Source organism: Plasmodium berghei (assembly GCF_900002375.2).
Source record: "Plasmodium berghei ANKA genome assembly, chromosome: 13".
In the NCBI taxonomy this organism is placed as follows: Eukaryota; Apicomplexa; class Aconoidasida; order Haemosporida; family Plasmodiidae; genus Plasmodium; species Plasmodium berghei.
This window is the reverse complement of record NC_036171.2, coordinates 1248622-1276505: the sequence shown is the minus strand read 5'-3', so window position 1 is coordinate 1276505 and position 27884 is coordinate 1248622. Positions and strand designations below refer to the sequence as shown.

The window sequence follows — 27884 nt, the reverse complement described above, 5'->3', positions numbered from 1 at the left end:
GAATACTTAATTATATATTTTTGCACATATTTTGAAAAAGGTTTGTCCATAACCATTACGCATATATAATATATATTTGTGTATATGCATGCATGTGAAAATATATTTATTTAATACAAGTGCTTGCTATTTTTTTTTTTTAATATTTTTTAATAATAAAATATGTATACACATATACTAAAACCAAAGTGAATAATTTTTATTTTGCATTTTTTTCCATATTGTTAAATTTGTTTTGAACAAGATTAAGATTGCACAAATCAGTGATTAAGGAATAAAGACATCTTGGCAAAGCTTGAATATGTATATTTTTGAGTTTTTGTTTCGCCTAAATCATCGTAGCAAATGAAATACTCGCATATATATATACAAAGTTTATATGTGTATAATATATACTAAGTTTTTATATATATGTATACTCATTAATTTTTATATTTTTTTTATTTTGTCTTTTTAATACTTGACATACAGAATTACATTGCATACATATTATATGCATATGCATCCACATATATATGAAAGGGAAAATAATATAGTAATAAAAATTAGAAAGACAAATAGAAACAACAAAGGAATTAAAGGATATAACTATTTAGACTAAATCCATTTTCATATGAACAAAATAAATGGATCAAAAATTGACGAAATAAATAGTAGTCAATGAAAAAAATAAAAAATACAATTTTTTCAAAATAGTAATTAGAAAAAAAGATAAACAGAAAAATAAGATGAATAAAAATTTCAATATTTCCAATTATAATTTAGATTTAATTAAATGCTTGCAAAACGAATCTGGAATATACTTTATATTAGATCCGACAAAAGCAATACATGACAAAAAACATTCAGACGTCTATGATATATTTATCCCAGAAAATAGTGATGGAGTTACATTACATGTTCAGAAAGTAAATAATGAATATAAATGTATAGGGGTAAGTATAACCAAACGAGGAATAGATATAAATACTGGAACGAGAATATTTAATACAAAAATAGCTGATTGGTTAGAGCAGCTTTTTAATTTTAATAAAACATTAGGAAGTAATAATAATGAATCAAATAATGCAAATAGTAATAGCAATGAAAATGAAGATGGAAATAATAATACAGAAAATCGGACTAATAATTTAAACGGTAAAAATAACTGGTCTAATATGGAAAGAAACGGAGCAAACAATCATGGCTTCGGTGCAATTGTTAATAACAAAAATACCAGTATTAATGCAAATCCAATAAATAATATCGGAGCAACTAATAATAATGAGCAAGGAGATGCAATCGGTGATGATAAAGATGCAAACGGTGGTGATGGAAATGATAATCTCGAAAATTCTGATGATAATAATAATTCTATTATAAATAATGGAAACAATAATAAATATAATAATAATTATAATAATGTTAGGCATAATTTATCAAATAACCAAGCAGGTGCACCTATAGCAAATTTAATAAAAAACTCAAAAGGCGGATATGATAATTTTGAAAACAATGATAATTATAATAATGCAATTAATATGCCCAATAAAACAAAAAATAGTAAAAATGCAATAAATCAAGGAAATTGCAATTTAAATGTAAACAGTAATTTATCGGCACATATAATACCTTCGTCAAATTTATCTTCACCTCAATCGAAGAAACAAAATCAGCATACTAAACAAATCCGATTAAATCAAATGAATAATTCTCATAAATCACATTTAATGCAATATCATAATTCTAATTATGATGATAAAAATAGTAAGTTATATAACAATGTAAATTCTAGCAATACTGTAATAAATAAACACATTTCTTCTGAAAACTCTGGAGTACTTCATGCTTCTGCTTCTAATAATAATGATGCAGTTAAAGTAAATAAGATAGGATGTAATACTAGACAGAAAAATGGGCCTCATATTTTGCACAATGGTAATAATAATAGAGATGGAAATAATAATTCATACAAAGTACAGCAACAGGTATATAATGAAAATTTGGGTTATAGACCTACGTTGTTTAATTTGTTAGAAGTTTTATCAAATCATAATATTACAACACCAGATCAAAGAGTGTGTATTAGAGGAATAGTGACTGATTTCTTAAATAATGAATTGCCACATGGAAAAATATATGCATATATCGGTGCAGTAGTAGGTCATGATATATTGCATGATATAATAAAAAAATTAGAAAAAGATCCTAATCGAAATGCCGTACCAGATGCATCTGGATTAGCTAGAATCGAAGCTTCTTTTGGGTTAAGTAAATCATCTTACGATTTTATGAATCATAATTCAACTAATTCATCTATGAATAATATTCCTAATGTTTTATTTAATAACCGAAATTTAAATAGTGCACTATTGAATAATCATATATATTCAAATATATTATCAAACGTGGCAAATAATAATAATGGTAATATTGGGGATAATATGGGTCACTCTGGAATGTTAAATGCGGATACCGAAAAAATTGCGAACAATAAAACAGCTAATGATATTAATAATATGATGATGAAATATGGAGATAATGATAAATCAGGAGGTTCTTATAATAATAATATGCTAAATATAAACAAAAAAAAAGCACTTAATATGTTAAACATGCGATATATGGATAATAATAATATGACCGATATGGGAAATTTAGGAATTACCAATATGAACAACACAGATAATAGTTATATGAATCAAATGAATATTGATTTAGCTAATTTAGAAAATTTAAATAACGCTAAAAACTCTGGATTATCAGTGCATGATTATTTATATGCCTCTAAAAATTTTCACAATGGTAATCCTCTTAATAGAAATAATAATATAGGTGAAGATGAAGAAGAATTAATGAAGGTTATAAAAAAAAATATTGAAACATATAAAATGAATAATATAAAAAATATATTAATATCATCTGTTTTTGGTAGAATAAAGTGGCTAAAAATAATGAATGAATCTCCACATGCATATTTATATGGACATAGTATAGTAAAATATGGCAATAAATTATATATGTTTGGGGGTACTAATAATAAGCATAAAAAAGTACCATTTAATCATACATTAACATTTAGTCTAATTTATTATAACTATAAATTATTGCCATTGAGTGGTAATTATCCTGAAGAAAGAGATGGGCACACAACACATTTAGTTTCATTGAAATCTGGATTATCTGTATTTTTATTTGGTGGTGCTAATAATAATGTATATTATAATGATATATATATATTAGATATGGAAACACGAAAATGGTCAAAAAGAATTGTAAATGGAAAGCTACCATTGCCTAGACATCAACATTGCTCATTAGTTTATCCAGCAAAAAGTGAACATTTAAGAGGAGAAAAATTAAATTTAACTGAGGGTGTTATAGTTTATGGAGGTAAATGCTTATATAATAATAATATTGTCAATTTAAATGATATGTGGATTTTTTTATTTCAAGCAAATATGTGGATACGTATAAATTATTTAGGAGATCAAATACCTAATGGAAGATATGGAATGAATTTGATTTGGTCTGATACAAATACTTTATGCTTATTTGGAGGAGAATATTTATATTCAGACAAAAATTGTAAAACTAGAAAACTTCTTGATGATATGTGGACCTTTCGATTGAATACTCCAGTATTAATTAACAATGCCGAAGATATAGGTACAGACATAAAACATCTTCCATGTGAAAATGCAATAAATACTCAATCTGAACTTCACAAGCATCAAAAAGGAACAAAATCCGATCCTCATTTAAATAATCAAAACGGAAATAATGGAATTTCTATTCATGATAATAACAATAATAATGATAATTGTTATGGTCAAACTAATAACTTAAATGATAAAAATGGAATAAATGAAATTGACAATAAAATGGGAAACAACAATAATGAATCTCAGTTTGTAGATAATAAAGGAAGTATAGAAAATAATAATATTAATAATAATAATAATATTAATAATAATAATATTAATAATAATAATATTAATAATAATAATATTAATAATAATAATAATAATAGTAATAATAATAATAATAGTAATAATAATAATAATAGTAATAATAATAATAATAATAGTAATAATAATAATAATAGTAATAATAATAATAATAGTAATAATAATAATAATAATAGTAATAATAATAATAGTAATAATAATAATAATAATAGTAATAATAATAGTAATAATTTAATAAACAAAATAAAGATAACAGGAGAATGGAAACGAGAAATATATGAAGGAAATATAGGACCCAGATCAAACTATAGTAATATTTTCATTACTCAAAGACACCAAGATTTTAAAGGTGCAGAACCCAAAACTATTGAAAAATTAATGCTTTTATGTAGTGGAATAACTTATGATAATAAGTTAAAAATTGTTTCAAGTGATGAAATTTATGTATATTTTTTTTCACAAAAAAGATGGTATTTATTAAAAGGGAAGTTATATAATGAAGAATATATGTATAGTGCAAGACAAAGGCATGTAGGATGTTTTTTTGAATCAAAGAATGTATTAGGTCGATCAAATAGGAATCCTGTTCCATGTATATTTATACATGGTGGTTTTAAAAAAAATTCCGTATTTGGTGATGCATGGTTATTATCTTTGACTGGAGAAAATCCATTAAGATTATATGAATATGATACATGCAGAGAAAAAATATCGACAACACAAATGCCATTATATTATTTTCGAGATACCCATTCTATAAGTTTATTGTATACTTTTTGTACATTACAAAAATGGCTATTTGGCGCTTTTGCTAATTTAGTAGATAACTCAGTATATGCTATAAATCCCGCAGAAAATGTTTTTATAAAATATGAACTTACTCCTGAACATGATGGTATGGTGTCTATTCAAGATGATGGGGAAGGATTAGATTTTAATGCAATGAATCGAATATTAAGAATGTATGGAAATTATAAAAATTATGATAATAATTCATTTTATAATAATAACAATAATAATAATATAAAGAAACATTCGCTACCTAATAATGATGATTCAGATAGTTATGAAATGGATAATTATAATGAAAATGAAGAAGAACAGGAATATAATGAAGAAACTAATAATACTAATGAACTCAACAATAATGAAAATAATAATGCTGATCAAAATAACAACCAATATGTCAATAATAATACTAAAGTAGATCAAATGCAACAAAATGCAGAAAATTATATGAAATCAGAAAAAGGAGATGGTGAAAAAATTTATAATAATAATTTATCAGGATCAAATTGTGAAGGAATGATAAAAAAAGAAAATGATACACGTAATAAAAATGTTATTGTTGGAAAGAAGAAATGTACATGGAGTGACAGTTTTTATTATAAAAAAAAAAATCAACATTATTTTTATAATGATATTTCTAATAGTATATTTGATATTAAATATGGTGTAGGTTTTAAAACTGCATTTGCTAGAATTGCATCAAGTTGTGCAATAATGTCGAGAACAATTAACACAATAGGTATTGGCTTATTATCCCTCGAATTAATGAATCATTGTGATGCTAAAGAGTTGGCTACCCCCTTATGTATGTGGAAGTTACCAAATAAAGAATTAATAAATCGAAATATTGCTAATAAATCAGAACATAGACATCATCAAAAATTACTAATGTCTTATACCCCATTTAATAGTCCAAGTTTATTGGCTGAGCAAATTAATATATTAGGTACATATAGTGGCACTCGATTATTATATTGGAATTTTAGAGATGATATGGATTTTATTATTTTTAATCCAACAAATAATAATATATATCTTAGTAGCTCACCATTAAGTATCGATGAACTCAAAAATAAAAAACAAAAAAACGCGCAAGGGGAAGGATCAAATTTTAACTCCAAATACCAAGGTGTGAAAGACATCAAATTTGCTAATCGAGTAATTAAACGAAAAGGAGTTTTTGGGGATGATGAAAATTTAAAAAAACTCAAAACAGATATTGATAATCCAGATGAAGAAATCGAAAAAGATGAGGACATTGTTGCTGATGATAAAAATAATAACAAGTATAATAATATAGATGATAAATATAATAAAGATGAAGACAATATTAAAAAAGAACTTGACAATATGAGTACTTCCTCAAAAAATAATATCATTCTTGATGGTGATAATAATAATAATGACGAAAATAAAAATGTAAATTCAACACATTATAAAGAAAAACTAAAATATGAAGATCAATTAAAATATAACAATGATAATTATTTTAAAAAACGAATGAATTTATTTGAATATAATTCTCATTTAACTTCAAGTATTTCAAAAGAAAAATATAACATGAATCAAATCTTTCCATTATGGGATCATCCAAAAGATAGTATTGATTATTGTTTATCAACATATTTATATTGGCTATATTTGCGTAGAAGTACAAATATATTTTTGCAAAATACTTTATTAATACCTACATCTATGAGAAGAGAAAAAGATATGAATCCAAACAAAAATAATAATGATAATAATGGAAAAAAGAAAGGAACAAAATCAACCAAATTACGAAATAAAAAAACAACCAAACAAAATGATGTTAATAATATTCAAAATGATGAAAAAATAGCTGATATTGAAGAAAATAATGGTGAAATAGGCAACGTATCTGAAATAGTTCCAGAAAATAATAACTCTTTTGTAAAATTTGAGCAAATACAAGAAAAAAATGATGATAACAATCATAGTAATGTTCAAAATGAAGCTGATACAAATAATGAAAGAGGAGAAAATATTTCTGAACAAAATCAAAATACTGAAATAAATAATAATGGCATAAAAAATGAAAATGTTTGTACAAATAAAGTAGAGGAAGAAAAGGAAGAAAATAATAATCCTGAGGATGGAAAAGAAAACAACCATTGTGAAAATGATACAAATGGTGGGTTAACAAAATTAGAAAAACAAAAACTTGAAGAAGCACTAGAATATGGTATATCCCAGGATCTACAACCTCAAAACTCTGCAAATAAAAATGAAGCAGATGGCGAAGAGGAAGAAGAGGAGGAGGAAGAAGAGGAGGAAGAAGAGGAGGAGGAAGAAGAGGAGGAGGAAGAAGAAGAGGAAGATGAAGAAGAAACTTCGAAAAATAATGAAGATAATGGAAATATAAACGAAACAAATAATGATGTAGAAAATGAAGGAAATAATAATGTAGAAAATGAAGGAGCGAAAGTCGAGGGTGAAGTTAATGAAGTAGGTGCAGGAGTAGTAAAAACAGAAACACCAAATGAAATGGAAACTGAAAATAATGCAGATGATACTGAAAAAAATAAAAAAAGCAAAAAAGAAAATAAAAATAACGTAGGAAAAACTATTGATAATGCAAACGAAGATAGTATTGCTAATAGAAGGAAAAGAAGAAAAAAAAAAGATGGTTTATCAACTGGCACAGTAGCAAATGGTAAAAAAAATGGAGAAATCGAAAAAATGAAAAAAGAAAATTATGTTAATGTATATATGGAAAATTTTAAAATTAAAGATGAATATTATATAAATGATCCAAGTAAGTATACATTATACCATTTTTTAAGAAGAAAATTATATAAAATGGTAGAAAGCCATTATTTATTTACTCCTTCAGATCATACATATGGTTCTTTTATTATGATGGGATTTTTAAATGATAATAATAACACTAGTATAGAAGTTAATCGAGTATGTGAAACTGGTATATTATTGTATTATAAAAATAGATTAATAAAAAGATTAGATGCTCCATTTATTGATACACCATATAATTTATTTTTATCAAAATATCCTCCTAATCCTTCTTTATATGAAGGTAATTTATATAAATATGCTTTGACTGTTATTGTAAATGTTCCCAATTGGTTAAAACCCTCTGTTAGCAAACAAGAATTTGTTCATGAAAATAATCACGCATTTCTTGTTTTTAAAAAGAAGTTAGTTACATTAATAAAGCATTACTTATCTATTTGTGAAGATATTGTTAAGCTTAACAAATGGAGAGAGTCAAGAGATATGAAATTAAAAAAATATTTAGAAAAAATGCAAAACCAAAGTGTAAAAAGCCGAAATGATTCAGATTATGAAAATGATATCGATAATAATAAAAGTAAAAATTTTAACATTATATATAATAACGATGAAGAGGGAGATAATTATATGAATGATCAAAATGATGGAAATAAAAAGAAAAACGAAGAAATTAATTATTCGGGAAAAAATAAAACACCATATACAAACGATAACGAACCAATTTTACACAAAAATAAAAAAACTAAAACAAATAATAATGATGATTTAAATAAAAGAGATCACAATCCAACATCAGAAAATGAATCAGCTAATATTGATAATGAAAATAATCAAGAAAATGATGTTTTGGAAGGCGAAAAAGAACAAGAGGATGATGAATATGACGAAGCTGACCAAGAGGCTGAAGATCGTCCAAATTTTGAAGATGAAAAAGATGAACATGAAGAAAATGAAGAGGAAGCTGAAGAAGAAGATCCTGATGATGAAGAATATAATGGTGAAATGGATGATCAAAAAAATCGAAGTGTTGAACAAGAGACTGAAGAAGAAATGATAGAAGATGAAGAATATGAACCAGATGATGAATGAAAAAAAATAAAAAACAAAATGATGCAATGTTAAACAAATATAATATGTTTGTTGGAAAAAATTATATATCATAAATATTCATGTTTCTTTGTAAATTGAGACAATTAAAAATCCGAGATATTCATCCATCTTAAAAAAAAAATATGCCAATTTTGTGAGGAAATGAAAACTATTAATCATGCTATTATAAGAAAGGGAAATAGCTAACTGAGTAGCTATTTAAACAAAAATACATTTTTTCTAAATTATAAGTAACCATTTTATTTAATGCATATATTATACTCATTTTTTGTTTGTATTTAAGCTGGAAAAGGCACTATATTGATTTTCTTAGTACGAGTTTCCGAAAATAAAAAACACTAATAAATATGAAATATACAAATCTAAAAAAGTGAAAAGCGTTTAGCTGTTGAAAGAAAAACGTCCGTTTTCTTCTAGTCCACAATCTGCTTAAATTGAAGTGTTGAAAATGTTAGACTTTCGTTTTTTTATATATGTATATATTTTTACCAAGCTTATTAAATTCGTTATCCTATAAATCACATTTTTAAACAATTATCAAATACCTGTATATATGTATCCATAATGTGTATTACACACATTAATTTTCAAGGTTATCCTACTATATTCCTTTTTTGTAAGGTTTTTTTAAATTTTTTTATTTAAGTTATATATTTTTGTGTAATTTTATTTTCATTATATAAGATTGTGCATTACGTTATTTTATTCATAATTATATTCGTTAACATTGCTTTATTTTTCTATTGTTTATTATTAAAAAAAACTTAATGAACAAAAAAAAAATTAATATATTATATCAAATTTTATTATTGTTAATTTAATTGTCTTTTCATGAGGATGAAAAGAATTTTCTTATTTTTTCGAAAGGGATAAAATATTTCGAAGCCCCTTCCCCCTACCTTATTTAATTAAATACATTATCATCTATATTATTCTATGAGTAAATCATGTATAAAAATTATGAACTATATATCATAGAATAGGTATGAATAATAATGTAATTTATGGTAATATATATGCAAAAATTATCAACGTCCTGAAAATGAAAAATAAATGTTTTAAGAATAGCATATACTATTTTGATATTTTTTATATTATGTTGAAATAATATTGCCCCAACATATTTATCTATTTGTCTCTTTATACGAAAGACTTATTTTCATGTTAATTATGTATCTCCATATATTTCATAAAATATATGAATCCAATTTTTTGTTTTGTTTTATGGGTTATTATTATATGTTATAAATATATTATTAATGAATATCCATTTATAAGTATATATTTATTTGTTCAATCGATTTTTGGATTTTATAAAATGTGAATAAAAAAATAATCAAATTGAAGAATATATAAAATTACACATAATAGAAAAAGGTGTATTTTCATCAAATTTTTACAGATATATAAATCGGAAAAATATCACTTTATTGTATTTAAAAAGGTAAATAATATATAGTTGTATATGTGTCAATAATATTATTCGAAATGTCCACCCCTCTTACAGAAAACCTAAGCTTGCTCCATTTTGAGTTGCTTTAAAATTTGGATGTATTCACTAATTTTAACAAGGAGTTGTGTGTTTTTCTTTCGTAAATTATTAAGTAAAATATTTTGTTGATTAATTTCTTTATTCATGAAATTTAGTGTTCGATTACTTTGTATTTCTTTATCTTTAATTTTTTCTAATATTCCCTTTTTTTGTTTTTCTTCATATTTTTTTTCCAAATCATTAAAATCAAATGTAAGATCTTGTTTTTTTAGTTTATTTTTTAATGCTTTTTTTTTTTCATGAACTATTTTAGATAATTTATTGTTAGTATTTTCTAATTCATTGTTGCTATTTTTTAATTTTTTATATATTTGAATAAGTTTTTCTTTTTGTCTTTCAATTTTTTCCATTTTTTTCATTATACTTTTATATTGTTCAACACTTAGTATAGTACAATTACTAGCTAAATTTAATCTATATTTTTTTTTGTCATATAAATAATCAATATTTCTTAATTTTGACATCTTTAATGTAATGTAAAATTTTATATCTGCTATATTCTTTTTTTTATCATCTTCAATTATGGATATTTCGTCATTTATTGCTTCTATTTCTTTTTCCATACGTTTTTTCTTAAGTGATAATTTCCTTTGCTCATTCTTTTTATTATCTATATTTTTTATAATATTGCTAATATTATTCAATCTTTTCCTGTTCACATTTTTAATAGCATCAATTTCTTCTTTATTATATATATCCATAGTCGTATTTTCGTCATCTGTTTTATCATCCAAATTTAAGATATTATCGCATCTTAACTCTTCTTCATTCTTGTCTTTTAAATCCTTTATTAATAAATTGCATTCAGACGTTTCATTCCTCGCGAGGTTTTTTATTTTGTCCACACACATTTGCTTCTTTTTCTGAAAAATTGTATAAAAAAAATATATAAAAAAAATGCCAATTTTCGATCTTTTAAAGTCATATGTATTTTATTCTTATCAGTTAGTAACATAGCCAATTGTTCAAATACAAATATTCACATGTATGAATATCTTCTTTTAAAAGAATATAATACATATCTTACATTGTGAATCTCAAGTTCCTCCAATAATATTTTTATTTCTTGAGCGCATGCTTTATTATCACTTTCAATTTGATTTATTTGTTTACCATATATTTTTTTTTGTTTTTTTAATTTTCGTTCTTTTTTCCTTATTTCTATCAATATTCTATTTTTCTCCGTTATTGAAACAATTTTTAAAGATATGTACTTTATAAGTTTAATGGCTTGAATTTTTTTAAAGTATAAAATATTTATTTCTTTACTACATTCTTTTATTACTTTATTTATGTAATTTGTTATATCTTTCATATTATTATTATTTATATTATTACTTCCTAAAATTTTCTTGGAAATTTGGGCACTTGACGAATTTGATAGATTCCACAATACTGTTATCGAATTATCTCTTTTATTTATAGGATAAATATCTTTTACAACTTCCAAAAACATTTCCCATGATGCAATTTGGTCTAACTGTTGTTTATATTCTATGTTTTTGATGTCATTTATATTTTCGTCATGAAAAATGTTTTCACTTTTAGGACATAAATTATTGCTCTTTTCTGTATTGCATAATTTTGTTATGTTTTCCATATTAATAGTTTGTGTGCTATTTTGTAAAGATAAGATGTATTCCTTCACCTCGGATAATTTCTAAAAATAAAAAAAAATTCACACACATAATATATTGCAATATCAATCATATTGTAAATTAAGCTAGCTAGCTAAAAATCAATATATTTTTTTTACCTGTCCTATTATATTCCTCAACTCATTAAAATCTTTGTTGAATGTGTCTTTGATAAAGTTTATTTGATTTAGTAATTCTCTTTTGTCTTCTTCGTATATCTTAATTATTTCTCTACAATAAAAGATATAGAAAAGAATAAGTATGAAACTGTCTTAAAAATGATAAAAAAAAAATATTAAGTTCAACATTTGTAGTGCATGTAGAACGATGGTGTGTTAATAATTTTCTATGTGAGATATGCATACAAACACATGCGAATTTAAAGTAGTATAAACAGACGATTTTATAAGTCACTAATTAATTCGATAAAATAAAACAGTATGATTTTCTTTTGCTTAGTACGCAATGCTGTATATCCTTTGGGAATAATGACCGTTTTTTTGAAGTATGTTGTTTTCCCTTTTTTCCAAATGTGATAGTATACTTTCATACATGTTAATAATTTTTTTTTTATTGCATATATCTTCAATTTTTGCATGATTATTTATTACTTTGAGTTTCGAATTTTGATTCCTTATTTTTTTAAAATGGTCAATAGTTTGGTTTAATTCTGCTATTAAGTTTGTATGATCATTTTCCTTTTCAATGATATTTTTAATTTTTTTTCTTTTAAAAGATTTAACATTTTTATTATTCTGATTTTTTAAATACATATTTAAAGATCTAATAATTAACATGTAATTATTACTAATATCTAATGAGCACAATGTGTTTTTAGAATATTTAATTCTTAAATATTTTTTGGATAAATATTTAATTTGTTGATCATATATTTTTTGGTTATATATAAACATATTTTTAATTTTTTTAATATATTTGTTTAAATTAGCGTATATCAAATTTGCATAATCCATGTCTATAATAAATTTTTTTTTTTTAAACAATTTTTTATATGCTTTTTTCAATTTTTGAATTTTTTTGTTAATATTTTTTTTATATATTAAAGATTTTCTAATATTTTCTTCCTTTTCCTTCATTTCCTTTGTCTCTCTTAAACTATATTTAATATCTTCATCGTGTAAACAATTGTTAAGATTAAATAGAGTGTTTATACCTTTTTGGTCATAATTTAATATTAAGTCTATTCTTTTTTTCCTTTCTTCTATCTCTTCGTTATCTTTTTGATAATTATTTGTCTTTATAAAATTCCAAATATCATTAATAGTGTCGTTTTTTGTGTCTTTTTTGTTATTTTGTATTCGATTTTTTTCTAGCAAATTTTGTTCACACAAAAGTTTAAATACATAATTTATGTCATCATTTATTTGATTAAATGAAAAAGGAATTATATTATTACATTTTTTTCGACCCCCTTTTAAAAATGTGCCTATTAAATTATCATGAATTGATTCAAAAAAAAAATGGCTAATTGATTTGTGACAATTTTCTATGTCTTTTTCTTTGCTAAGAATTTGTATGAAAGCATTCAAACTTAATTTATATCTTTTTATTATGTTAAATAAATGAAAAAATGGATAACAAAAGTTCAATTGCACGAATCTGTTGCGTAGGCAAATGAATATATACTGTATCTGTGGCTTTGTATTGTTATCTTCATGTTTGCTGATAAATATATTTTTTATTTTATCATTAAATGGAAACTTAATATAATAATATGTGAAGAAATATTCAGTGGAAAAAATAAAAAGTTCATTGTTATTTGTCAGACAAAATAATAAATTATTTCTTTCGTTGATTATCATTTTATTTATACATCGTTTTATTGGGAAAACTTCTCTGCATAATTTATAAATAACTTGTGGCTTAACAATCCTAATTCGTTTTTCATCTATATCTTCATTTTTTTTTTCTATTTTCAAAAAGTATATACGATTATTTTTTATCCCCCCTATAGCGATAAACAATCCTTTGTCTTTAATTTTTTCCGCACATATAATTTTTATTTCATATTTATTTGTTTCGTTATATTTATTTTGTTTATCTTCTTCGGCATTTTCTTTTTCGTCTTTCTTAATTTTATCCTTTTGAAAATTTATTGTTAATAAATTTGGATAGAATGCTTGTCTTTTTTTCTCTATTTTATTTAAGGCTATATTATTAAATAGTATTTCAGTGTATTTTTCTAAATTTTTTTTTTTAGTCATATATTCATTATTATCTATATCATCATTGCTAATTTTTAATTCGTTTAAATTTTTTGATAAATTAATTTTTTCTTTATAAAAATTTATTTTATTATATGTATTATCACTCATATCACTTCCTGAAATTTCTATATTATATTCTTTATCATCTTCTATAACTTCATCTGGTTCTACAATACTTTTAGATTTATAATCCTTATACTTATTATCTATACTTTCGCATATGCTTTCATTTTTTATCTCTTCATTATTTTCATTTATCTTTTCATTTTTTTCTACCCTTGATTTATTTTTATTAATTTTCATTTCCTCGTTATTTACTTTCCTTGTATCATTATCCCCACCTTCATAATTATGCTTTCTGAAATTTATTTGGATTATTTCATATTGAATATCCATATAATATGATTCTGTGTAGTCATTTTTGTTAGATGCATGATTATTTAGTGGTTTTTCTGTGTTTTGTAAATTTGTGTATTTTTCCATGGCAGCTTTTTCTAAATGTCTAAGTTTAATTTTAAAGAAAAAATTTGAATCTGATAAAATATAAAAACTATTAACATGGGAAAAATAAAAACAATCTTTAAGATTCGTTTCTCTAATTTTAAAATAATATAATGGTTTATAAACCTCATCAGTTTTACACAAAAAAAAAATATATGGTTCATTTTCTGATAATATACATATATAATCACTATTTAAGCTTTTTTCTATTTTTATAATAGGATAGTTACTTATTTTTAATGAATAAATAATATCTAAATATAAATATTTCATCTTTATAATTTTGATTACACCATTATTAAAACCAATACAAAAATAAATAAAATCGTCTTTATCATTATATAAAAATTTTATACATGATATATAATTTTTGAACTTATATAAACAAAAATTTCTTTCAATATTATTTTCTTTTTTATAATTATATATTTTTCCATTATAACCAAAACTAAACATATTATTTTTAAAACAATAAATATTTTTAATTCGACTATTGTGATCATTATATAATATTCCTATATCCCCATAATTATTTTTTTCACATGTATATATACTGTTGTTTTTTTTGTCTATTATTAGATGTAGATTTCCTTGTACTATTATTTTATTAATATTTATTTTTATTTTTATTTCTTTTTCTAAAGACGCATAAAGAGTTGATAATTGAAAAACATCCTCGAGGGAAAAATGACAATTCCATCTAATAATGTGTGATATAAAAAAGTAATAAAAATATATGAAAATTATTAATTTTATAATATATTATTTTTATTTACAATCCTATTTTATAAAAAAAATAACTATAAAGCATTTAGATGGAATATAGATGCATTCTTACAGTTTAACACAATCTTCATCTTGTGTTGTTATATAATTATTATAATAATGAATATAACTAATAGTTTTTTTATTATTTTCATCAAAATTTTTTAATTTAATTTCTTTCTTAATTGATAAATTCTGAAAAATAAAAATATCATAATAAGAATCCCAATAATATGAAAATTATAAATATAGACACTCTTTTTTCAAATATTAAAAATATTTTTTAAATTATTATTTTTTAACCTGACATAAATATATAGACCCATTTGACGTTCCAATGAAAATTGTGTTTTGATAAGAACAGAAACAATTAATGATTACATTTTTGTCAATTTCTAAATGTTTCTCATTTATCTTAAGCCCTAAAAAGTAATTATAAAGTTTTTTGTTTAAACATAATATATTACATATATATATGGCTTATGCAACTATTCTTATTTATACTGTATGAAAAGAAAGTAATTTGAAATAGAAAAAATAATCAAAAATGTGCATTTAATAAAAAATAAATATACCCTTATCCATTATTCTGCTTAAAATATGTACCTGTATATGTATCCTCTAAATTCCACAAGTGTAACTTTGTCTTTTTCAATATTAGAAAAAAGTTGTTATACCTGAAAACGATATAATCACATCGTATCATATATGATATACATGTACATGTATCCACATAAAATATGGTGAAATATCTTACTGATCTATGCATGTATAATCATGATGAATAAAAATGGTAAAAATAAAATTCTTCGATATGCAGTCCAAAACCTTTAGTACATTTTTGTTTGTTATTAGAATAATATAATTTTTTTCTTTTTGTATATAAATATTTTCGTAGTAACTACAATCCATTAAAATAATTTCATCCGTTTTTGTTTGGCTTTGTAGTGAATATACTTGTATACCTGTTTTCAACCAAATAATTCGAAATGGAATATGAGATTAATGTGTGTCAATATGGTATATACATATGTGCAAAAATATAACAAAAAATAATAATACAATATGTCTATATTTTTAATATATTGATAATTACATGAATTCCAAGATCCTTCATAAAGAACCACGAAAAGAGAATCATCGAATAGTGCAGAACATGATATAATATAATCATTTTTAGTAAATATAACTTTTAATCCTTTTATTAAAGGGTTATATATACTAATAATATTTTGATTAAAAAAGACAATATTAAAATTTTTTAAAATAAATATATCAACATTTAAATTTATTCCATATATATAACTTTCACTTATAAGATTATATGATATATTTATTTCATCATTTGTATTACTGAAAATATTATTTTTATAATTTTCTGGGCATTCGTTTGTTTGATAATTATTTTTATTTTCATTTTCTATTTTAAAATCATTTAATGTAATTACATTTTGGTCACATAAATTATTATTGTCATACTTTGACAGTACATTTCTACGAAAATTACAAAATGCAGTTATTTTTTTTGTAAATAATAGGGAATCCGGCATTGTCTCTTTTTTCCTTAAACTTTTTCCAGACTTATATGTCTATTTTTTAAAATATATTTATATATGCCTATGGTATGACATATTACAATTTTATTTTTAAAAAATTATATACATAGCTACACAAATATCAGTATACTGCATTACATATATTTTTATCAATTATAGGAAAATGATGATAATGATAATAATAATGATAATAATAATAATAATGATGATAATAATAATAATGATGATAATGATAAGCCTATTTTTTTCTTTCTCTCTTTTTAATAAAAATATAAATTTATATCTTTCGAAATAGCTATATATGTGCATACACATAATATAGACTAGCATATGATCATTTTATAAAATAAACGATATATCGCTACTTTTTTTTTAAAGACAAGTATTCACATATATAAAATATAATGAAGAGTATATTTATTTTTTATAGAATTTTTTCAGCCAAGATTAAGATATTACATTAAAAAGAATTAATAAAATTGTTCATATTATTTTCGCATTTTTTTTAATCGAAAATTTGTATGTTAATATCAATCCAACAAAATTATTTACAAATTTATGTGTGTGCATATATCCACACTTATTTTAGTGACAAATTTTTACGAATATAACAATTTTGTTATGAAATGAATAAGCTAAAGGGATAAAAATGTGCATAAAAAAAGTTCTATATATTTTGTATAGTATAAAATATATATATATATATATATATATATGCATTCTTTAAAGCGAATTATTTTTAAATTTGTTTTATTTAAAAATGTGAAATAATAAAATAAGTAAAATTGGAGAGGGCATTAAAATAGTATTAAATGAACACTAAACAAAAAATGTTGTAAAAAAAGAAATATATATTTATAATTTCGTAAAAAAGTGGGTATATAAAAATAGTAAATTATATTAAACATAAAGAATAATACTAAATTAACCAAATATTATATTTTTTTTAAAGGGGGAAAAAAACGAAAAAAAAAGTAAGAAAAGGAAATAAAAAAAAAAGAAAAAAAAAACGAAAAAAGGGCATAATGACGAAATAAAAGATAATACATATGTTGAGAAGTAATAAAAAATAAGGAAAAAAAAATAACGGAAAAACATAATTAATTTTCCATAAAATCAAGTAATATGCTCCGAATTTTTTTTTTCTTATAACAATTATTAAAAATAAACGACAAATGTTTTATTAATATTTCCAGTGATAATACACAAGTTTATACTTAATTTATAAATCAAATAATTCATTTATATATTTATTATTATTATTATTGTCATTATTATCATCATCATGTGTGCATGCATATTTATACAACTGCACATATATCGGAAAAGACAACATTCAGTATCATTTTAAATTCCATATTTCTATGTCCATAATATTGAAATCATATCCATTAGATATTAACGGGGGTGAGGAAAAAGACTCGGAATAATTTGTTTTCCCAACTTTTATATCTCTATCAATAAATAAGGCAATGTCATTTCCCCCTATATATATTCCATCCCTCATAAGTATAAGGGTATTGTTTTTTCCTGACCATCTATAAAATTTAAAAGTCGAATTGAAAGTACAAAGAAAAGATGAACTTTTATCTGTTAAACTAACAAAATTATAATCTCTGTTTAATGAAAAAGGGCAATAAAATCCTATTAAATCATAATCAAATGTTTTTAAAATAAGTATCATTGGTTTTTTTTTATTTTTTTCTGTTTTATCTAATAGTTTTTGTAAATTATAACCATCCTTTTTAGAACAAAATGTCAAATATGGATCTAAAGATCGATTGTTACTTGGTATTTTTTCCCATAACTTTTCCCAATGAAATGAATTAATAATTCGAGAACTATCATTTAATCTTGGTCTATAAAAATTTTTAATTTTTACATTCATGAGATAAGGGGATGGGCATTTTGTTGAAAGTTGTAAATGATTTTCTTTAGTTTTTAATTTAAAACGATAAGCAGATTGTGTTAATTTATTAATATCTAAATATGGGTGCATACAAATATGATATAGTATATTTTCTATTTCTTCAATATTACTACATTTTAAAATATCTTCTTCTAAAAATTTTAATAAAGCTAAACAATATAAACATAACGTTTTTTGACCTTCAAATAAAAATGTTCCATATATTCTTAATACAAAATCAAAGGGTAGCATTCTTGCAAATCCATCTTGTATACATCTAGCTGTCCAAGCAGCTAAATCAAAATTTAATTTTCTTAAATAATAATAACATTTAGGTAAAAATTTGATAAAACTATTTAATACATATTTTACATATTTTACAAAATCTTTTCTTTTATATATAAAGAATGGTAACTCTTTATTTCGTATACTATCAATTCCTTTTTTTATTAAACAATGAATTATACAATATACTACCGAAGCTTTAAAATATATAAGTAATACTATACATAAGTTTGGAATAATTGGGGCAAATTCAATATCATTACCAAAATTGTTATTTATTGCCCATAATAATTTTTTTATTTCATGTTTTCCATTGTCATTTAATAATTGACTAAATTCAGTTGCATCATCTAAATTATATACATTTGGATAATCCCAATTATTATTTCCATTCTTTTCATAAAATTTATTGTATAATTCGTTTTCAAGATTTTTATCTTTGGAATTTTTATCAATACCCTCATCATTTTCATCATTACATTTTTTGCGCTGATTTTCATGATCAATTGATATGATTTCATCACAATTTTTTTTTGCATTTTTTTTCGAATTTTTTTTTCCACTTTTTTTTGACATTTTTTTTTCCCATTCATCTTTTTCTTCACTTTTTTCTTCTTTATCATCAGATGCATTATATTCATCATAGTAATTATAGGGGTCTCGGTTTTTCAAAGAATTTTCTCTTTTATTATTATCAATTCGTTTATCAAATTTTGTTACATTTTTTATTTTTTCATTTTCCTCACTCTCTGAAATGCCTTTAAAATATATTTTTTTTTTTATTTTTATTATTTTTTTTTGTGGAAATTGATCTTTATTATTTTCTTCTTCTTCTTCGCCGTCGTTTTCACTTTCTGTGCTGATACTCTCGTCTTTTTCATTTTCTTCATTTAAAGGATGGGTTTTTGGTAATTTAAAATTTTCAAAATTATTTTTGTTTATAGTATTATCTGAGTTACTATCATTATCTATTCTTGGCATTATGTCATTATTATTTTGATCCCATTCATCTTTTTCTTCTTTTTTTTTCTTCTCTTTTTTAATTTGAATACCATGATATTGTGTATCATCAGAGAAATATTCATGCATTTCAATTGGGGGTGAACTATATGAAATGTCATTTGGTTTATTGTCTTCCTTTTTATTATAAATCTTTGGATATTTATCATTTTCAAATGGATTATTTTCAGATTGTGTATTACACCTATTATCATAATATTTATCATTATCTTGTTCATGCCTACTTATAATTATATTATATTTATTTAATGTTTTATTTTCATTCGTACAATTTTGTTTAATTTCTTCTTTCCCATTTTTGTATGCATCTATATTTTGAGGTTCTATAAACAATTTGGAATTTTTATTTTTTTTCTCAGGAATTTTAGTAGGAACTAAATTTTTATCGATATCTATTTCCTCATATTGTTTAAATTCTCCAAAAAAAGAATCAGTTTTATCTATTGAATCACAATTTTTATTATTATCATTTATAGTAGAAGCAGTAATAATTGTAGTACTTTCAATTTTTGAACTTTTTTCAAATGGAATATTAACATATTGAGAAACCATACCTTCTTCATAATTTTCGAAAGTATTTTTTTTTTTATAAAACATGTACTTTAATTTACTAAAAATGGATTTTCTATTAGTAGATATTTTTTCGTTTTTATCGCCTTTTTTTAGATCACATTTTTCGCGGCTTTCTAAACTTTTACAAATATTTTCACTGTTTTTATATTCTTCATTTGAATTGAAAGCACTTAGCTCTACTATGGAGTTGCTATTAGAGTTTTTGTTTTTCCAAACATTTTTATTGTTTCTAAAATCTGAAGTAGTTGAATCATTTATATTTATGTAATCATCTTTTAATTTATCTTTCTCCGAACTCTTTCTAATATTATTAATTTTAAAAGCGTTACTTCGCTTAAAAGCTATGTTTGCATTTTTTTGTGAAGCTGTTTGCGAATTTTGTTCACTATTGCTTGGATCCTTTTCCCCTGCAAAGTATATATTAGGATGCTTTTGATGAGATATTGTTGTTGTTTTTTGGGTTAAATAATCTGTATTTAAACTTTTTTTTAATAAAGATGATATATGATCCGATAATTTTCTCTCATTTTTTTTATTATTTTGAGTTACATTAAAAGTTTTTTCTAAAAATTGTTTAGTACGATTATAACTAGAATACTTTTTTTTTCCATAAATGTTTTCTATAGATTTTTTATTTAAAAAATGTTCACTAGAAATACTAGATACTGAATAATCAGAATTATGCCTATTCATACCTTTATTTGTGTTTTTATTATTTTTAGATAAATTATTTTCATTATCTTTTTTTTTTTTCCTTTTAGTTCTTAAGTATAATTTTGCTGTGTTCATTTTTTCTGCCTGTTTTTTGCTAATTATATATTGCTCTGTCATGTAAGTTTGTATGTGTAAATATTTATTCGATTCATAATTTTCACGAGTGGAAAGTTGATATGAACTTTGGTGATGACCATGTAATTTATGTTTTGTGCAATACACACTATGAATATTATGATCACTATTATTTTGACTAATTCTAGGACTATTTGTTCTACTGTTATTACTTACTGCATCTAATTTATTACTATTTTGATCCGTTTCATTATTATGAAAAATAATAATATCATCTTTGATAAGAATATTTCTTTCTGTTTTACTACAATTTTTTAACAAATTATTTTTTTCATGCCCAATTTTTTTATCACTACTAATAGATTTATTTGATACATCTATATTGTCATTATAATCATTCTTACCCAATTCAGAAGCCATCAAATTACATATACCATTACTACATTGTCTTTGATCACGATATGATATATCATAATTACATTTTATATTGCAACATTCATACACATTTAAATTTATGTTATTAGAAATATCTTCATTATTGTTTTTATCCAACTTAAATTTAGAAAATTTATTTGATAAATTTTTTAAAATAAAATTACGTGAATATGGTAAAACTGAATCTGATGCTACTCTTAAATAATTATCAATTTTTTTATTTTTTAAAATTTTATTTTTTACATTTTCTATATATTGAAATTTTTTTTTTTTGGGCTTATTATTATTTATTCCAAAATTCGGAGTACTTAATGCTTTAGGTTCTTTCCAAAAATTATGTTCAGGCAATAAATATTTATCTTTTTTTTTTTCCATATCATTTGGATTGTTAAATAAAAGTTTTAGTATATTACTAGTCGAATCATTAATATTAAAACTATTATAATCATCATTATGATCAATTTCTAATTCTTCAATTTTAGTTTGCACACACATAATATCTTCTTGTAATCCTAATATACCTCCACAAAATGTGGGGCAATCATTTGATAAATTTGATGGTATTTTATCGCCAAATGTGTTATATATAGTTGTCTCATAAAATTGGGGAAAATTAATTACAAAATAATTAACATCATTTGAACGTATCCATATTAAATGTTTAAGAGAATCAGAAACACCTCTAAAAAAGAAAAAAAATTATCAAATATTGTCAAAATAATAATGAATATATTTTCCATACCCATGTTTTTGTTAACTATATTTTATTCGCACTACATGTTGTTATTTTTTATTTTTATATTATATATATTTATACCGTCTAAGTAAATGTTTAATTTCTTTATCCATAGATTTTGAATCCGCATTTAAGATAGTGTTTAAGGAATGGTCATTCCAATGATCATTTTCCTCTTTCTAAAAAAAAAAAAATGTGTAATTTGAATTAATTATAATATATTTAAAAATAAATATGGCTAACAAAAAGGAAAATTGAATAATACAAATGAGGCATAAAATGATTACTCTCTATATGATTGCATAATAGAAAATTAAAAAAATGACACGATTTTCGAAAAACACTTATATTTTTATGACTTTTTCATTTTTTAATTGCTTACATCAATAATCAAATTTCTCCATTTTTGATAAACTTCCAGATTAAGGTATATATTATTGTAAATATGATTTTTGTTAATTAAATGGCGATATTTGTTTTTTTGAGCCTGAAATATTTCATCTGTTTTAGTTCCCCTGTATATTTTTTTCATTTTAAGAAATATATTTCTACATTTTTTAACTCATATATGGATAATATATATATATATAATAGTAACAATAATATATAGCTAATAACTGAGAAATGTATATAGTGTTATATGTAAAAAATAAGTAAAAGGTTGGGAAAAAAAAAACAAATTTTCAAAATAATAATAAAAAAATAAATACTAATAAAAGCGTGTTTTAAAAGGTGTACTTAAAAAGTTTTTAAAAACAAAATAATGTAAATTTATGCAAATATATAATTATATCCTTTTATATATTAAAATACACATACATACACTTAAAAATTAAAAATTATATATAAATAACTATATATCAATAAGACAATGGGAAAATAAAATAAAATGCATAAAATATTTCATAATATTTGGAATAAATGCTAAAATTTATTATAAGAATGGGAATGTTTAAATTTTTAATATATACTCAAAAATATTTATAGTACAAAAGCACTGTTGAATGAATATAAAATATTTAAAGGATTTGAATGTAAATAAAATAATAAATAAAAATATGTAAATTATAAAGTATATAATATTGTAAATATGTGTGGTAAAATAAATAAATTAATTGATACAATAAATTTTAATTAAAAAAATTTTAATTAAAAAAATTTTAATTAATAGTAATACAAAGCTTTAACAATTAAAGGGTTTTCGGTTCTCTTTCCTTTTTTTATTTAATAGACATAATATTATATTTAAAATTATAGCTTTTAATACATAAAACCAAGTTTGTACTATATCATTAGGAGGAAAATAATAGTATATAAAAATTATACAAAAATTCAATTAAATATTATATAATATATATATCACACACGCTTATATATGGACTAGCGCCAAAAATAAAATTACATTTTATTGTATGGATAATACATTGTGTATATTATTCAATAATAATGTTAGGACAATTTTAATGCGTATTAAAAAATAAAATACTTTGATAATGTTAAGAAAAATATAAAATACCTTACCCTCCACAATCGTAAAATAGTACATATCACTATTAACAATCTTTATACATTAAGTTTTTTTTTTATAAATTTTTTTATACAAATATATGTTAATGCTTAACTATATATTTGTTAACTTCTCTTAATATATACCATTTATATCATATATATTAATAAGATAGATATTATTTAGTTACATGCCCTAGAATATAGTTTAAATTTATGTTTGCAACTTTTTCTTTTATTTCCGCCCATTAAAAATCGTTATTTATATGAGTAGACGAAAAAAAAACGAAAGACATTTTTTCTGTTTTATTATGGCGAAAATGTAATGTAGCTTATAATTTTTTTTTTTTCGATATTATATATATATATATATGTGTACATGTCACATATTACTAGCATTATAATTTCCTCAAAATTATATTAAATATTGGAAAAATACTGTATAATAATAAATATATGTGTGTATGTATTTGGCAAACTTGTGCTTATACGCGTGCTTAATGATTGTGTGTGCTTAAAAAATGAAAAAACAAAGTGATCAATATTTTCCCTTTTTTATTTTCACTATTTTGATGACCTACTGCGACTTACATAAAATTAAGAAAAATATACCATTGTCTATATAAAATAAGTTAATATATTTTTTTTTTCACAATTTTTTTAAATAAATTTTGTAAAAAGGGTATATAAATGACGAGAAGGATATCCTTTATAATTATAGATCCACCAAAAATTAAGTTACATTATTAAAATATACCAACTATGCATTATATTTTTATTTTTAACATCGAAATAATTCTTTAATGGAAAAAAATATATTTTTTTTATATAGTTAGCACTATAATTTTTATTTGGGTAAACATTCATATATATATTATTTATTTTATAGGTAAATAACAATTTGTTGTCCTTTTCATATTCCTCAAATTATATTAAAAAAAAAATATTTAAAATTTTTATGTATATATTCTAAAAGAAATAATATAAAAAATGTATATATAATATTTAGACCAAATTATATATTTTTAAAGTTTTTTTGTATTTTCCTTAAAGAATAGTATGCACTAAAAAAATAAGTGGTTATAATAAAATATAACATTTTTTTTATAAGAGGAAAAAAAAAATTACATTTAATGAAATTTCAAAATAATAAATGTATTCCATTAAGATGTTATTAGCTTGTAAACATTCGATTGGCACGTTTTTAATTTTTCTATAATATCTTTATCACAAAAACTTAATCGAAATGAATGTTTAAAGCATTTATATAAATTTTCTGTTTGTGCCATGCATTCCCTCGAAATTCTAAAAGAAATAATAAATATATTTAAACAAAATTTGATGCATGCCTTTATTAAACAAAGCGCCCAATCTTTCTATATTTACACATGTATATATTCAGACGGTTTATTGCACACATGCTTTTTTTATTTTATATATATATTTATATATATTTTTTTTTTTATTTCTGTCGTTTCCTTACATGCTTGTTGTAGTTCCTATGGCTTTATTCAATTGATTTGAGCAAACATCTTTGACGTTTTTATTATACTTGTTTGATTCGTAACACTTCATATAATCGTTAAAGTCATTACGAGCAGTAATTGTGTTCTAAATGAGATGAAAAAAATGAAAAATGTGTAATTATTAACATATTCAATGTTTCCAAAATGGGGTGTATATAATAGTATGACATTATTACTGATAAAAATATGCTTAAATTAATGTAACACTAATGGGAATATCATAATTTAATATGCTTAAATATAAATTTTTTACAAATTTTAATTTCTTTTTTTATCTACATTTTTTTTGTTTATATACATACCACACTCATTTTGTTTTTTTGCGTAATTTATTTATATATCCAGTATATGTAGTTATATCATAAAGTTAAAGATATTCTCAAAAAATGGAAAATATCGTTAAATTTTTCATACAAGGTATATCAATCAATTTTTTTTTTAATAAAGTTATTATAATGTAAAAAATAAGCTTTCAAAAAAAAAAAAAAAAAAAATATATATATTATTAATGAAAGGGCAAGTATATCGGGCCAATAAAAAAAATTATATTTTCGTATAATTAAGATTTTAAACAAATTGTATTGATGAAAAAAAACAGAAATAAAATGCGGAAAATAAGTTGAAATATTATATTCATGATTTTCTGTTTTTATATCCAAATTTATTTCATATTTTGTTCATTAAACACTGATTAATAAATAAGCATACAAATATATACCACATATTGTATACAAGCATTAATAATCTTATGTGTTACAGTTATATGCATAATATATATGAACATATTATGTAGCTAATGAAGTACCAGTTCTTTAGTTCAGTATTACACACATAAATTATTCGATATAATATTTTTAAGTTATATATAAAAAATAATTAATAAATGTAAAACTTAAATTTAAATTTCGTTGTTTGTAAGCATTTGAATATATATATTATATTGTGTGTAAATTAATATATACAAAAAATATATATTTTTCTTTCTCTTATATTTTCTTTCCTTTATATTCTGTCAAAAACATAAGTGTATTTTCCGTCATTTTTTTCAAACTGCTCTCTGTACATTTCTCGTAATTCTTTATAGTGAGTTATAAAAAAAAAAAATTTAAGAAAAATTATAAATAAATATATAATAATTTTATTACTATATTTTTTTATTGCATTACATTTTTAAGAGTAAGACATTGATTTGTTCCATTTTTTATAGCAGTATTATCTCCATATGGTTGTAAAGATTCATTTATACATTTGAAAAAATCATTTGCTGCCGAATCGCATCCTATATACACACATATATATATATATATATATATAATTTAAAAATGTAAAATATTTTAATATTATTATGAACAGATATACCATGTTTATATATATTATGCTTTTACGCAAAGATAGGGAAACGAATAGTTTGCTAACTGGCATAATATGCATATACATAAGAAGGTATATATGCAAATATACGAATTTTAATATATCCTTTACCGTTAATTATGGCAGGGAAATAAGGTTTCATTTTTCCATTGTCATCCATATGTTAAATTTATTTCTCTATATATTTTAAATTATTAGAAATATAAAAAATAACTGAAATAAATGTACAATATTTTTCCTTTTTTTATAAGGAAATAAAACAGGATAATCCTGTAATTGTGGTTAAACTTATATTAAAAAAAATAATAATAATAACTCTACAAACCTATTTTATCTTTATGATAAACCCATATATTTATACAAAATAAATATATGCATATATCTATATTTATTTATCTATTATTTTTTTCATAAGATTTTATTTCAAATTGTAACTTAAAATATATTTTTTTTTTTTGGTGATAAATTAAAAAAAAATGGCAGCATTACTTTTACTGAATGTAATTATCACCCATATGTATAAAAAAGTGCAATTAAAAAAAAAAATTAAGAAATAAAAAATACGAATAAATTTAACAGCAAAATAAATTATATAATAATAAGAGGAAATAATAAACAGTTGATTTTTGTCAAAAAATAAAATATCAGTAAACATATGGATATATAATATTCACTTTTGTTGTTCTATCTAGAATAAATTAATAAGAGTATATAAATTTCAGACAATATTTATGAAGTTAGCTAATATAAATCAAATGTAATATTTGATTAACTAATTAATAAATTGATATTGTTTTTATCATTATATTAATATACACACCAATCTGTATTAATCAAGTTTTAATTATTCAACATTATATGGTATAGGCTTTAA

General features: G+C 22.0%; 5 protein-coding genes across 5 annotated transcripts; 1 reads left to right on the top strand and 4 right to left on the bottom strand.

The window, feature by feature from the left end:
- Nucleotides 1-728: 728 nt before the first annotated feature.
- Nucleotides 729-8600, top strand: PBANKA_1331400 (kelch domain-containing protein, putative; the record flags this gene model as incomplete). Its single annotated transcript, XM_034566921.1, has 1 exon — nucleotides 729-8600. One exon carries the CDS (start codon nucleotides 729-731, stop codon nucleotides 8598-8600), a length of 7872 nt encoding a protein of 2623 aa, XP_034423470.1.
- A 1533-nt stretch (nucleotides 8601-10133) lies between these two features.
- Nucleotides 10134-16854, bottom strand: PBANKA_1331300 (conserved Plasmodium protein, unknown function; the record flags this gene model as incomplete). The annotated part of the gene is made up of 9 exons (XM_034566920.1): nucleotides 10134-11036; nucleotides 11201-11833; nucleotides 11930-12041; nucleotides 12273-15239; nucleotides 15378-15499; nucleotides 15608-15726; nucleotides 15911-15981; nucleotides 16062-16269; nucleotides 16401-16854. The coding sequence occupies 9 exons, from the start codon at nucleotides 16852-16854 to the stop codon at nucleotides 10134-10136; spliced, it is 5589 nt and encodes a 1862-aa protein (XP_034423469.1).
- Nucleotides 16855-18202: 1348 nt separating this feature from the next.
- PBANKA_1331200 (rab GTPase activator, putative) lies at nucleotides 18203-23139 on the bottom strand (the record flags this gene model as incomplete). The annotated part of the gene is made up of 3 exons (XM_034566919.1): nucleotides 18203-22553; nucleotides 22689-22786; nucleotides 22990-23139. 3 exons carry the CDS (start codon nucleotides 23137-23139, stop codon nucleotides 18203-18205), a joined length of 4599 nt encoding a protein of 1532 aa, XP_034423468.1.
- Nucleotides 23140-25276: 2137 nt separating this feature from the next.
- On the bottom strand, nucleotides 25277-25950 carry PBANKA_1331100 (conserved Plasmodium protein, unknown function; the record flags this gene model as incomplete). The annotated part of the gene is made up of 3 exons (XM_034566917.1): nucleotides 25277-25418; nucleotides 25597-25724; nucleotides 25942-25950. 3 exons carry the CDS (start codon nucleotides 25948-25950, stop codon nucleotides 25277-25279), a joined length of 279 nt encoding a protein of 92 aa, XP_034423467.1.
- Nucleotides 25951-26625: 675 nt separating this feature from the next.
- On the bottom strand, nucleotides 26626-27170 carry PBANKA_1331000 (conserved Plasmodium protein, unknown function; the record flags this gene model as incomplete). The annotated part of the gene is made up of 3 exons (XM_034566916.1): nucleotides 26626-26715; nucleotides 26806-26918; nucleotides 27122-27170. The coding sequence occupies 3 exons, from the start codon at nucleotides 27168-27170 to the stop codon at nucleotides 26626-26628; spliced, it is 252 nt and encodes an 83-aa protein (XP_034423466.1).
- Between the last annotated feature and the right edge of the window lie 714 nt (nucleotides 27171-27884).